The sequence below is a fragment of the Carassius carassius genome, chromosome 5 (assembly GCF_963082965.1).
Source record: "Carassius carassius chromosome 5, fCarCar2.1, whole genome shotgun sequence".
Lineage (NCBI taxonomy): Eukaryota > Metazoa > Chordata > Actinopteri > Cypriniformes > Cyprinidae > Carassius > Carassius carassius.
The window spans coordinates 4,174,257-4,188,083 of NC_081759.1; the positions used below are offsets into that span (position 1 = coordinate 4,174,257).

Here is a 13,827-nt window from a genome sequence, read left to right on the forward strand (position 1 = left end):
TATAGTATAACTTTTAGATTCCTTATGATCATGAGACATGATTAATTATTATAAAAATAATCTTGCAATTCACAAAAAAATAAGCTTTATTTACTTCAAGCAAATTCACTTCACTTATTTTTTCTTTTGATTTTGGGCTGACCTGAACATTTTGAGATTCAACCTCAGTGCTGCTTGTTGTGAACATGAAACACATCACAAGCTGCTTTGCAGGAGGATAACAAAATATACTTTATTTCACAGGATTAGGGGTTATCCATTTAATATGCTTTAAATGTTTTTTAGAGTATTTTATTTAAATACAATACAAATAAATAACTTATTCATTTTAAAGCAGTCCAAAACAGTTTTCAGAAGATACAAATTTGCCATATACATCCCCACTCTCTCTTTCTCTGTGTGATGCATTAAGCTTCAGAGCCTATACAAGATAATCATATCCATCAGAAAGAAATGAAAGCAGATGTTCTTACGCACATGATCCTATTAAAGAGAAAACTCTTGCACACATAATCCCTAGTTTTAGATTATTGGAATGATGTACAATGGAAATAAAAGCCTGTATTCATAAACTTTGCTCTTTTGAGCATGTTTACTATTTAATGTCGACCAGCATGAGGATAACATTTAATCTAGTGCCATGAATCAAAGAGCTCACAGGAGCGCAGCCGCTACAGAGAGTCGCATGTGTTCAGTCTTTCTCTCGATCTCTCTCCATCCCATCAGCATTATGAATGAAAGTCAAACCAGAATGGGTAAGAAATGTGTAGCAGTGTTCTTCCTGCGGGTTTTTCTCCCACGCAGAGGCCTTCCATGAGCACTCAGACCTACAAACATCTGGCGCTTTTTGTTCCTCCACTCGGCGGATGCGTATGTGTTATACCCATTCTCCTCAATGCGCTCCTTCAGACGGCAGTTTAAACCATAATTTCTCTGAAATGCATGAAACAAATAGTTATTACATTTCTGCACACCTAGTCATGCTGGTTTTTGAAACATGGCAGCAGATTTCTGCTGGTCTAAGGTGGTCTGTTAGCTCTAACTAGATTAAGCCTAAATTAGTACACAGACTAGCCATCTGATTCATCCTATAGACCTGCTTGGACTGGCTTCTGACCATAATGGTAATCTTGGACCAGGTGGAAACCATTTAAATGGATTCACTTAATTGTTGCTTTGTCAAAAGTAACAATGTTAAAAGTAATGCATATATTGTATTGAATGCTAAAATAAGTCAGCTATTAGTTTGTTTTCCCTTTAAAAAATTGTAAACACGATGATTGAATCCCGACTACATCAGCACTGTCTCAACCAATGGCATGAATGTTGGGCGGGGCTAAGTTTTTGTTTGATTAATGATTAACAGTGCTGCATAATTATTTTTTGGATGATTTATTTGTGGGACACCTAAAATATAAGCTAAAATATAAGCTATATATTTCTGTGTATAAAGTCCCATACATACTGTGAAAAATACCAATAATATAAATATGTGAAAAAATGATATTTATAGTACGTAAGGGAAATATAAATTACAAAATAATAGCAGCACAAAACTGTAGTAATATCAAACTAATTAACTTTTTTTTATTATTTTTTTTATTTTCACCTGCACCTCCTCATTTATTAATAAATGTATAACTATATTAATGTTTATTATATATCCTATTTTATTTATTTATAATTTACACCAGCATCCATTTGTGGTTTTATTTAATTTTTTTCATCAGCACCACCTAGTGCCCGCTAGAGATCCCTGTAATCCCTGTTAAATTGTAAAACTGCCCAGTCATATCTCTATTTTTATGGCTTTACGTTTGATATTTTTATGGTTTTAAGATTTGGTGCAGGATACTCACGGCTCCATACAGTTCTCCCTTCTTACTGATAGCCAGGTAAAGGTTACTGCTGATTCCTCTGATGGCAACGATCCCAACATCCACTGATGTGATTTCCAGAATACCTGAAATACACAACATATTAACTGCAAGGAAATATAGAGGCTTTCATTTAAAACAGAGCAATGACTGCTTGAATTTTTAGTCAGTTTGTTACAAAATTTGGTCTTTTTTTATTTTTATTATTATTTAGGTTAAATTCTAACCATTTTTTTATTAAATTAATTTTATTAGTTTTAGTTCAGATTTATCTAACAATGACTAATAAAACCTTTGCAACCACAAAGCAACAATTTGAAAGCATGGCAGTGACTTTTGCATGTGCAAAACCTCCAATTTATTTTTCTGGTTGTGCTTTATAAACTCAACAAGGAGTAATATTTTGGCAGAACAAATGAAATAATGTTTGCATGTGTGTGTTTGTGTACAGAGGTCAGAGGTGAAATTACAGTTTTGGTTGACCTTTGCTCACCTGCACATTTTAATTCAGCTCCTGAAACATTGCACACACACACACACACACACTCTCCCGCTCACATGGGAGCATGTGACGCCTGACTATCGGAGGCTGATAACCCCAGCGGGTGTGAACCCTGCGGCTGGACTTGTGGGGGGTTTGCTGCGGCTGCCCTTTGATCAGTGCAAATGTGTCGAAAGATGCTTCTATCATGACAGCTAGAGTCACCACTCAAAACAGTTCTGTGGCCCCCCTACGAAGAGGAAGATGCACTGGATGCTTCCTCTGTACAGCAACACAGATCTGTGTTTGTATTTCTCAGGGAAATCATTCCTCTCCACTCTGGGTGCTTTGTGATTTGATAGAGTCTGTGTGTTATGCAATACTGTATATCAGTGAGCACATCACTATCAGTCAATATTTTAGTTTTTCTTAATTATCTGTATCAGATTAGGCTGATAATGGATGCAGATAATTAGCTGCTGTGGAAACTCTCAAGTAGTTAATTCCTGAATTTAAAATGTAATATATATATATATATATATATATATATATATATATATATATATATATATATATATATATATATATATATATATGATAAACGATTTATGATTAAGATACATAATATTAAATACACTATATTTAAGATGTCAAGTTTAAACTACCTGTTTTTCTTTGCATATTATATGTATAATTATTACTTGAAATAAAATATTAAAAACTACTAAAGTAATAGAAATAAAATTAATAAAATCAGTATAGTAATATTTAAAAAATAAATAAAATAAAAACAACAAAAACACAACTAAATCACTAAAACTAACTAATCTTAGAATGAATGCAGAAAATAAAAAAAATAATTAAAATGATCAATTTAAACCTTTCGTTATATTGAAAATATATAATGTAATTTTGTTATAACTTGATATCGGTTAATGATAATTGGTTGGGAAATTTTCTCTAATCTCTAATATGTTTGAATCTATATATAGAAATACACATACTGTATTAAAGAGGACAGATTTATGATGATTTTTTCCCCAAACTGATTTTTTTTTCAAAACCAGGTTTTAAAATTCCTTAGCAGTTATCTACATTTTTTTTACTGTATATTGTCTGAATTGGCAATCAAAACGGTTTTCGGCCATCACATAAAAAATATCTACTGTATCAGCGACATAACGTGTGAATGTGAGGGAGTGAATGTATGCGCAGGTATAGTGTGCACTCATCTATCCTTTATGTGTGTGTGTGTGTGTGTGTGTGTGTGTGTGTGTGTGTGTGTGTGTGTGTGCGTGTGCGTGTGTGAAGTGGCTCCATTGGGGTCTCGGGTTGCAGGTATCAAGTGAGATGGTAAAACTATCCGAGGGCTCTGTGTCCTCTCAGCGCTGGGATGAAAGCATGAAAGGAAGGAACAACACAGACAGGATGACAGTGAGACGGATTAGAGAAGCTTCAATGATCAGTGATCAAAGACGACAGCAGAACGGAGCTCACTGCAAAAGACTCAGTGAAGCTCCCACACACACACACACACACACACACACACCCATTCAGACCCAAACCACCAACGTTCACGTGAAGCACAAATGCAAGGCTGACGTACACGCATGTCCGACTACCATATGTTTGTACCACACACATACAAAACACATCAACCAGAACCAGGCACACCCCAGGTTAAGATGCTCTACTAGTCAAAAGCTGACAGAAATCAATTTAATCTAAAGGAAGATGCTATAAATTGTTACATTTCTTTCTTTTTTCTTTTTTAAAAGATGATTTGGAGCAGAAAAAGCAGCCAGTAAGAGTCCCTCATATCACAATTATAGTTAACTAGAATTAAAACCACAAAAAATATTTGTTACTTAAAATGCAATAAATGTTAGAATTTAAAAAAAAATTATTAATTAACTAATTGCCAAGGCAACATGATCCATTTTCATTCAGCTTAACTTAATGTACTAAAATAACTAAAACTATTATTAAAAACTATAATAGTATCAAAGCTTACATTGCATTTCCCTGAAAAAAAACATAGAAGTAGTGTAGAAACAATTTCCACTCAGAAACTGTTAGTAAATTTGATAAATAATGCAGGGAAATTGAATTAAACATGGATTTTTTAGGGAGGAAGACTGAAAATTGTATTTTCTTATAAAAAAAAACTTTAATACCCTTTTTTTTGACTTTTTGAAAAAATATTTTTGCTAATCTATATTTCTCCCTCAATAGGGAGGATGCACCCCATAGAGTTGGTTGATGAAGCTTAAATATAACAGTTCTCGCATATTCCCACACACATCTATTTTTGTTAATAGTTCTGATGACGTTACTATTATTCTAAAATGACAAAAATAAAGCGCTACTTTCTACACTGAGCCTTGCTTTGAAGTTCCATGTCAGTGAGGCCACACTTGAGTAACCACAAAAGAGAGCTCGGAGAACAAGCCAAGCCATTACAGTAAATGTGTTTGTAATCCCACCTTCCAACGCATACGAGCCAAACACCTGCGAGAGCGACCGAAATGGAGAAAAACCTCAGCAGATGTCGGGCAGCGCACCAGGAGGTCAAGTTTAAACTGGGCCTATTTGCTGGTTTTTCTTTACATGCTGCCTTGTTTTCCCGAGCATGTCATGCTCTGCTGCACGTTACTAAACGCTGCGTCGTTGGCTTGCAGTTGTTTGCGCAGACGTGCATTTTCCACAGCCTTCTGCCAAAATCCACTTGTTTTTTTTTTTGCTTTTATTTGTGCTGGCCTAATGTCTGGTGCCTAAAAATGCAAAATAAACCGTTGTCGTTTTTGAGACTGAGGAAAACAGCATTGCGCAAATCATTGCATCATGCCTAGTTGTCACTGATAGTGAGGCGTTTGGGGGAGCTGTGAAGCCATCTGTGGCACACATTGCAGTGTACTGGTGGTCTCCTGTACGTCCGGCTCATGCCTGAAGCATCCTGACTGCTTCCTGTGACAACTACAAAGAGGATGTTTGAAAACATGATAGTCGACTTTAGTTCAGACGCAGAAAAATAAACCATTCTGTCACAGCTGATGTTTAATCTTTCATTCCATTTAAAGGAATTAGAGTATACACAAATAAACACAAATAAGTACATCAAAGAAGCCACTGTCTCAAAAAAAAGCAAAAAACATGATATACATGAGTATATGTTAGGAATTGTACTATTTTACATGTTGTACTGTATATGTTGGGAAAAACATGGCATTACCACTGTGCATGTGTTTTCCAACATATTTACCTTAGTATATGTTAAAAAGCAACATGGTATTACCATTTTTTCTGGTAAAAAATGTTTTACCTTAGTATATGTTGGGACAAAAACATGGTATTACCACAGTGTGGAAGTTTTTTTTTTTTTTTGGTTGGTATTACCACTGCACATGTTAAAATTTTTATTAACCTTAGTAAATGTTAGGATGGTACAACAACAACATAAAAGCGTCTTAAAGGGTTAGTTCACCCAATAATCAAAATTATGTTATTAATAACTCACCCTCATGTCGTTCCAATGACGTTCCTCCGATCATCTTCGGGAAACAATTTAAGATATTTTAGATTTAGTCCGAGAGCTCTCGGTCCCTCCATTGAAGCTGTGTGTACGGTATACTGTCCATGTCCAGAAAGGTAAGAAAAACATCATCAAAGTAGTCCATGTGACATCAGAGGGTCAGTTAGAATTTTTTGAAGCATCAAAAATACATTTTGGTCCAAAAATAGCAAAAACTACGACTTTATTCATCATTGTCTTCTCTTCCGTGACTGTTGTGAGAGAGAGTTCAAAACAAAGCAGTTGTTCAAAAAGATCCGGTTACATCGAATGATTCGTTCGCAAACCGGATATCACTAAACTGCTTTGTTTTGAACTCTCTCACAACAGACACCGAAAAGAAGACAATGCTGAATAAAGTCGTAGTTTTTGCTATTTTTGGACCAAAATGTATTTTCGATGCTTCAAAATATTCTAACTGACCCTCTGATGTCACATGGACTACTTTGATGATGTTTTTCTTACCTTTCTGGACATGGACAGTATACCGTACACACAGCTTCAATGGAGGGACTGAGAGCTCTCAGACTAAATCTAAAATATCTTAAACTGTGTTCCAAAGATAAACGGAGGTCTTACGGGTTTGAAACAACATGAGTGTGAGTTATTAATTACATAATTTTGATTATTGGGTGAACTAACCCTTTAAAGCATAATAAAATTGAATAAAAGCATCTACAAAAATAATAAAAACATGTGATTATCACAGTACGTAAAAAAAAAAAACAGATTGGCTATATGTTGAAAAAAAAACTTAGTAATTATATGGTATTCCAATGAATTTCACTAAATTCTATGCAAGTACCATGTTAGTTCACACCTGTGCAATTTTTACCCAAGCGACAGACTTTAATCCAGTGTGCAAATATTCAGTGTCTGTTGGTCTTTTTTCAGCATGTGGTTTAGTAAGCATGAACCATTACTGGCATCAAACACCAGTGCAGTCAGACAGACAGCTGACTCCCGCTTTATCAAACAGCATCAGGATACACGTGGGACAGCTTTACACTGGAATCCCCATAAAAGCTCATAAATCTGTTGGAGTCTCTCTCAAGGACAGACCAGACGCTGGGTTAAACACCCCCACTGCGCTTTAATCATTAGTCTGATTCAATTCCTTAAAACTTTTACATACAATTCAACCTGCTACTCAATGTAGGACACCAGCAAAGCTCTAGTTTTCAACGTCTGATGTCTGTTTTAGCGTAGAACAAATAATGCTAAAATCCACTGCGAGAGGTTTATATCCAACCAGTTCAAATCTAATAAAATTACATGTGGTGTTACAGCTGTGTAAAAAATAAAAAAGTTGCTAAAATAAATTGATTGATGCAATTTTGAAAAATAACAGTTTTTTGGTGCTGTTAACTAAAAAATAAAGTCATTTAGGAGGCAGAGTTTTATATATTTTGATAAAAGATTAAAAAGGCAAACCAAGATTTCATTGAAATATTCTGCACTGATGAAAGAACACTAAAGATAAAACTCGATTTTGATTTTGTGTTTTTGCCTGATTGGATCCTTAACAATTGCTTTTCATAAACTGAAGTGTACAGAATTATATTAAATAGCATTTTATTTCAATGCAAAAAGTGTGGGTTTGGTTTTTAATGTTATTTTAATGAAAGGAATCTCTTATGCTCACCAAGGTCTCATGTAATTGATAAAAATACAGTAAAATCAGTAATATTGTGAAATAGTTTAACAATTTCAAATAACAGTTTTCTATTTGAATATATTTTAAAATATAATTTATTCCTGTGATGCATAGCTGAATTTTCAACATCATTACTCCAGTCCTCGGTCTCTTTCAGAAATCATTCTCATGCCGATTTGCTGCTCCAGAAACATTTCTTATTATTATTATCAATGTTGAAAACAGTTGTGCTGCTTCATATATTTGTGAAATTTCAATTGAAATAGAACCTTAAAATTATAAATGTCTTTACTGTCACCTTTGATCAATTTAATGCACACTTGCTTAATAAAGTATAAATTTTTTGAAAAATAAATAAATCTTTCTAAATGGTAGTGTGCATCAAGTATGATTTTTTTTTCATGGTTTTACATTAACATAATGACCTGCATCTAACATTATCCCAAAAACAGATTCATTGATGCATTTGTGACATGAGCTGCTGAAGTTGTGCATCATGGTCCTCAGAATGATGTCATGTACCTCACAGACCCATTGTTTGTGTTTTTCCCAGCCAGCGGTCTCTTCATTCAGGAGCATAAAGGCCAGTGTTTCCCAAATCATGTCTTGCCTAAGGACAGCGTCACTACTGCAGTATCCATTTCCACCATCACTGGATCTGTGCTATAAAGACTAGTGTAATTTCACCCGCCGAGGATTATTCTTTTGTCAGAGCCCATTGCTGAACGTGAAAGACGCTCACCTTTGATGTGTCGCGAGCGATATTCACATCACGCCATTCATGAAACTCTGCCTGCAGACTAACAGTAGCTGCTCTGTTTCTAATTCAACTAAATCACTGCACTAAGTATTACACACAAATAGGTTTAAGATATGTCAACATGTAGAATCTTACAAGAGAAAAATAACAATTTCTACCATTTAATTGCATTTTGTTTGAATATTGCAAATTGCATATTGGTTAAAAATGCACTGGCCAAAAGAGAATTTTATAATTCATTCATGAATTATCTTTAATAGCTCAATTGTTTCTCAAAGAGAGAATTTTCAAAATTAAACTAAGCTTGGTTGTTTAGGTTTTTTTGTTTGTTTTTTTTTTTTCAAATAAATGAATTAATTTGTTCAGCAAGGATTCATTAAAGTAATCTAAACTGACAGTAAAGACATTTATATGAATGCAAAATATTTCAATTTCAAATAAATGTTGTTCTTTTGAACGTTCTATTAATCAAAGAATCCTTTAAAAAATGATGCATCACTGTTTCTGTAAAAATATTATTGTGAACTACGTTCGCAGAAATGTATCTTGATCAGCAAATCAGAATGATTTCTGAAGGATCACATGACACTGAAGACTTGAGTTATGATGCTGAAAATTCAGATTTACAAAAACTTATTACCTTTTTAAAATATATTATAATAGAATGTGGTTATTTTAAAAGATAATAATATTTCACAATATAACTGTATTTTTAATCAAAGAATCTGCGATCCGATTTGCTCAAGATACTGAACCAGCAATCAAAACCCAATATGATCCCTCATACATTTCTCATCAAATTCAGCTGCTCCACATTCATTTTACAGCTCTGTACCCATACAGTGTGTCAACAATTGTCTCACTTCTGCCTATTTTTACTTCTTTCAGGATAAACATCTGAGATAAAGTGGATATGGTGGAGCAGTACATGTTCCTCTGGGATTACATGTTGATCACTGACACATTTGTTTTGCTCGTTCTCACCGTCAAGAACTTTAACCAAATGTGATGTCCGAGTCTCTCAGGAGGCTCTTTAGGGCTGGTTAAAGTTGAGAGCAGTTAAGTGAGAACATGTGTATTACTGCTGCTGTTCCTGACACACACACACACACACACATCCACACACACACACACACTCACACAGGGTTAAAATGGGACAGAGCTACAGAGAGATCCACATATGTTTAGTTTAACACTCTAACGCTGTTTCTAAGGCTTCTCTGCTAATAAAAACACATTAAACTAGAGCTTACCAATGCAAAACACACTGACACAATGCTAAGGTAAGAATTGGTATGTTTGCTTGGATGTTCTGAGTGTTTGCTAGGGTGTTCTGGGTGGTTGTTTCCGGGCGTAAATCAAATGATTCCTCAAGTCTGTTTTATCATCCAGCAGGCAAAAAAAAAGTCTGATCACCTGATGATGATTGCTGATGATGTTTGACTTAAGCTGGGTGTAGTTTGCTTAGTCTGGTTGAGTGTTGTGTGTCTGACTCACAGATGAGACTATCAGGAGGAAACTACTCATGCACACACACACACACACACGCACAGATCTGACAGACATTTCCTCTCAACGCCTGATCACCTCTGAGAGATACATGTTAATCAAGTTACATGTTTACACATGATGTCACGGTGATGTCTGATGCTAGACAAACACACATTGTCCCCTAAACTCCCCTAGCCCAGTACATTTCCATGCTGATCTCAAATAACCTAAAAAAAAAAAAAAGATTAGAACTAGAGTGTGCACTTTCTTAAATGTTTAGGATTTCAAGTATTTTTTATTTTTTAAAAAAAGTATTTTTTCCCGTTCAAAACAGAAGCTAAGGAGGTCAGATCAAACTTTTATTGCTCAGACCTTTCTCTTAACTCAAAACATAAATAAAACCAAATGAGTGAACAGTGGTCCTACTCCGGAAAACGGTTCAAAAGTTGTCACAGGGGCAGTACCTTTTCAAAAAGTACACTTTTATACCTTTTAGGTACTAATATGCACACCTGAATTATTAATATGTACACTCCAGGTACTAGTATGCACATTATAGGTACTAATATTGACATTTAAAGTATTAATATGCACACTTTAGGTACCAATACGCACATTTTTGGTTCTAATATGTAGGCTACACTTTATGTACTATTATTCACATTTTAGGTACTAATATGGACAATCTGGGTACTAATATGCATCTTTAAGGTACCATAATGGACCCTTTAGGTACAAAGATGTACCATCTCAGTGACAGCTTTGAGATATCTTTTCATAGCACAGTTTGAGACCGTGTTGAGATCTCTTCTGAAACCCAAGAGGAGACGTACTTTTTGTCAGGGGACAATCTGAGAAACAGAAGACATCTCACTGTTGTCTAGGAGAAACAACGCAAACAACCACACACGGCTGAATCAAGACGCCCCGTGGCGTTAAAAAGGAAGGGATGTCAGTGCGAGACACCAGACAAACACATGCACACACGCAGAGGAAACAGGAAGACCCTTATCTGCAAATGGGCTCCATATGAGTAATGGCTAATTAACTTGTTCTGCGTAAAACACCGAAATCACATTGTGCATCTCCCTGATGGGCTTATAATATTTGAAAACAAACCAAAGACAATCTAATTAGAGATCCATGAGTCTGTTAGGTATATACACAGCCAGTGCAAACAAAAGCTTAACCTTTGATCACATTATAAAGGATGGATTTCCACCTTTGCTGTGTCAGGGGAAACATTTACGGCAATATGTGGGTTAATTGCTCTCAGGTTTCTGGGTGTCAGGACACAATTATGCATTTAAAAGTATATTGCATTCCTTAACGGCCCATTAATTTAGTTTGTTTTATTAGAGTGGCTAATTTCATTTATGGGGTTTAAATATTAGTAATATTATTCCTGTGTGGTTCATTTAGAACAGACCAGCCTGAATGTAGTTTCACATCAGGTGTTTTGCTTAGATATAATTTGCAATAATTTGCTAAATGTTTTTAACAAATATTGCAGGCTATAGAAATGTTATTAATAGAAAGCCTATATAATAGAAATATAAAACATTTGATTTATATGCACATTTAAATGTAAAAATGATCTATTATTAACAAATGTATTATTTATTAAAAAGTAATTCCTTTAATTTTAAAGTAAAGTTTACCAATAAAAGAAATAATATTCCTACTGTAAATGATTTTCTGACTTTAAATGTAATGTAATTAATAGATCTATTAATTTAATTAGAATTCAATTAATTCACAATTTCGCAATTAATTAAATTTAATTCCATGTGACAATAATCAATATTTTTGAATATAATTACATAGTCCAGAAACAATCTATCTATCTATCTATCTATCTATCTATCTATCTATCTATCTATCTATCTATCTATCTATCTATCTATCCATCTATCTATCTATCTATCTATCTATCTATCTATCTATCTAATCAATTAAAAAGAATTAAAGTAATTTCAAACTATTAGACGCTTTATTAAACTTTAAATTTTTTGAGAAATATTAACAATAGCTACATAAACTATTAAGCATATGATTTGCAATTAATAATGCAAGTAAGAATCAACAGAGTTTAAAACCAATTAAACCAATGAACAGCCTATAATTGTTCATCTTATTATTATTATTTACATCGGAGCTTTTTTATTTTTTAATGTGGTTTAAATCTAATTTACACAATGCAGTTCATAACTTTATCATTACCAATATTATTGCACGATTAGTAGGCTAGCCTACATCCAAACACGTCAATTGTCAAATTCTAATCGGGATTAATAAAACTTTAAATTGTGCCTCTCGCTGATGAACGCATTTTCTTAACAGTTAAGCTGATGTACACTTTATTACGCGACATGATTGTTTGGCCACAACTGAATAAACAGTAGTGTTGTTATTTATTATCAGGGGACTCACTGCAGGGATCGTCTTTGCTCTTGGTGCCGTTGACTCTCCCGTCTTTCCCGATCCTAAGGAAGAACTTCTGGAAGGAGAAGAGTTTCCTCTGGCGCACGTCTCCCTGGAGGTGGACGTAGCTGCGCACATGCCGGCCGGAGGTGGAGGTGGATGCAGAGGCGGAGGCGGAGGCGGAGGCGGATGAGGAGTTGGCGACCCTGAGCGCCCGATGCACGGGACATGCGCTGCGGCAGATGACGCTGGACGCAAAGGTCACGGAGACGGCGAGAAGATAGACGACACACACCGACCAGCATGCAGACACACTGTTACTCACTGTCCATCTCCTCATGGTACTCCTCATGGAACATGCTGCTCAGTGAATGTGCATGGATGCCTCTCGCTCAACAGAACTCCACTCAAGACCGGAGAAGAAAGCATGAAGTTGTGGATTAGGTTGAGGAACAAGTCTGTGAAGCTTCTGATGCTGAGATTAATCCCATTTGGGAATGATTATCATGGCAGCACTTATTCCTCCTGCGTTTCCTGGGAATGTGCGTCAAAACGACCCTGTTATTGGCATTCTGTCTTCTGATGTGATCTCCTACCTCCAGGAGGTTCACAGAAATCTCACTCTCTCTCAGTTCCTCACCCCTCCCTACTCCTCGTCTGTCATTCGGTCCCTTCCTCTATTCTCACACTCACATGAAGCATTTGCTCCTCCTTGTTGCCCCCCCTTCCCCCCAGAACTCCCTCTGGTCGGGGTCTGTAGGTGCGGGGTTTGTCTGATAGGGCTTTTGTGAATGGCTGTTATCTGGAGCTCTTTGATAGTGGACTAGGAAAAGAACACAGACGCATGAGAAGATGAACGAACCTAACCAGAGACCACTCTTGATTGGTCCCATCTGATGATAAGAAGCTTTTAGTTCGATAACATTTCAGAATCATCATGTTTTGTCCTTTCTTTTTTCACGGATCACATCCCAATTTCACCTCATACAATATCCTGAGGTCTAAATCAACAGTGCTTGACAAGACAAGACTGTTACACATTACATGTCATTGTTATTCTGTGGAGCGGGTTTATGAATTGATTATTTTCTTAGAATATTAGAGATTTTCCTTTTTTGAATTTTCATGCATTTTACCCGTATTTTAATTTAGGCATTGCATTGTGTTGTGTTTTAGGATTATAGGAAATGTCCGTAAACTTAACAGATGATGTCTTGGCAATTTCGCATTGTACAGAAAGAACATTAACTTCAATGCTGCTCCAAACCACTTTTATTTTTCAGTTGAACACAAATGGAGATGTTTTGAAGAATGACCACGCTGCTCTCTCTAAAAACAGTAGTCTATGTACTCACACAAAAGAAGACAAATTTGAGAATGTCAAATTATTTTCCCTTTTTGAGTAACAAGAACTAAACACACCTCCATTTCAGCCTTCAAAACTCAGTGGAAAAGTTGACTTCTACAAAGATCATTGATCCCACAGTTTTATGGTGTGTTGATGAACTAAAATGTGTTTTCAGTGACCAATGGCTTGTGTGCTTTGGTTTATCTGCCTTCTCAAAC

At 35.4% G+C, this 13,827-nt stretch overlaps 1 protein-coding gene across 1 annotated transcript; it reads right to left on the minus strand.

Annotated features, from left to right (window-relative positions):
- Nucleotides 1-206: 206 nt before the first annotated feature.
- Nucleotides 207-13,046, minus strand: LOC132140652 (fibroblast growth factor 10-like). The gene is made up of 3 exons (XM_059549503.1): nucleotides 12,271-13,046; nucleotides 1,860-1,963; nucleotides 207-933 (listed from the first exon to the last, which is right to left on the minus strand). The coding sequence occupies exons 1-3, from the start codon at nucleotides 12,611-12,613 to the stop codon at nucleotides 742-744; spliced, it is 639 nt and encodes a 212-aa protein (XP_059405486.1). The 5' UTR covers nucleotides 12,614-13,046; the 3' UTR covers nucleotides 207-741.
- Nucleotides 13,047-13,827: the final 781 nt, after the last annotated feature.

Excerpts from the sequence above, each read along its gene's own strand:
- LOC132140652 (XM_059549503.1), bottom strand. The coding sequence starts at position 12,613 with ATGAGGAGTACCATGAGGAGATGGACAGTGAGTAACAGTGTGTCTGCA. Across the intron at positions 1,964-12,270 it reads GAGCAAAGACGATCCCTGCA|GTATTCTGGAAATCACATCA; the intron begins GTGAGTCCCCTG and ends TGTGTATTTCAG. Across the intron at positions 934-1,859 it reads AGGGAGAACTGTATGGAGCC|AGAAATTATGGTTTAAACTG; the intron begins GTGAGTATCCTG and ends CATGCATTTCAG.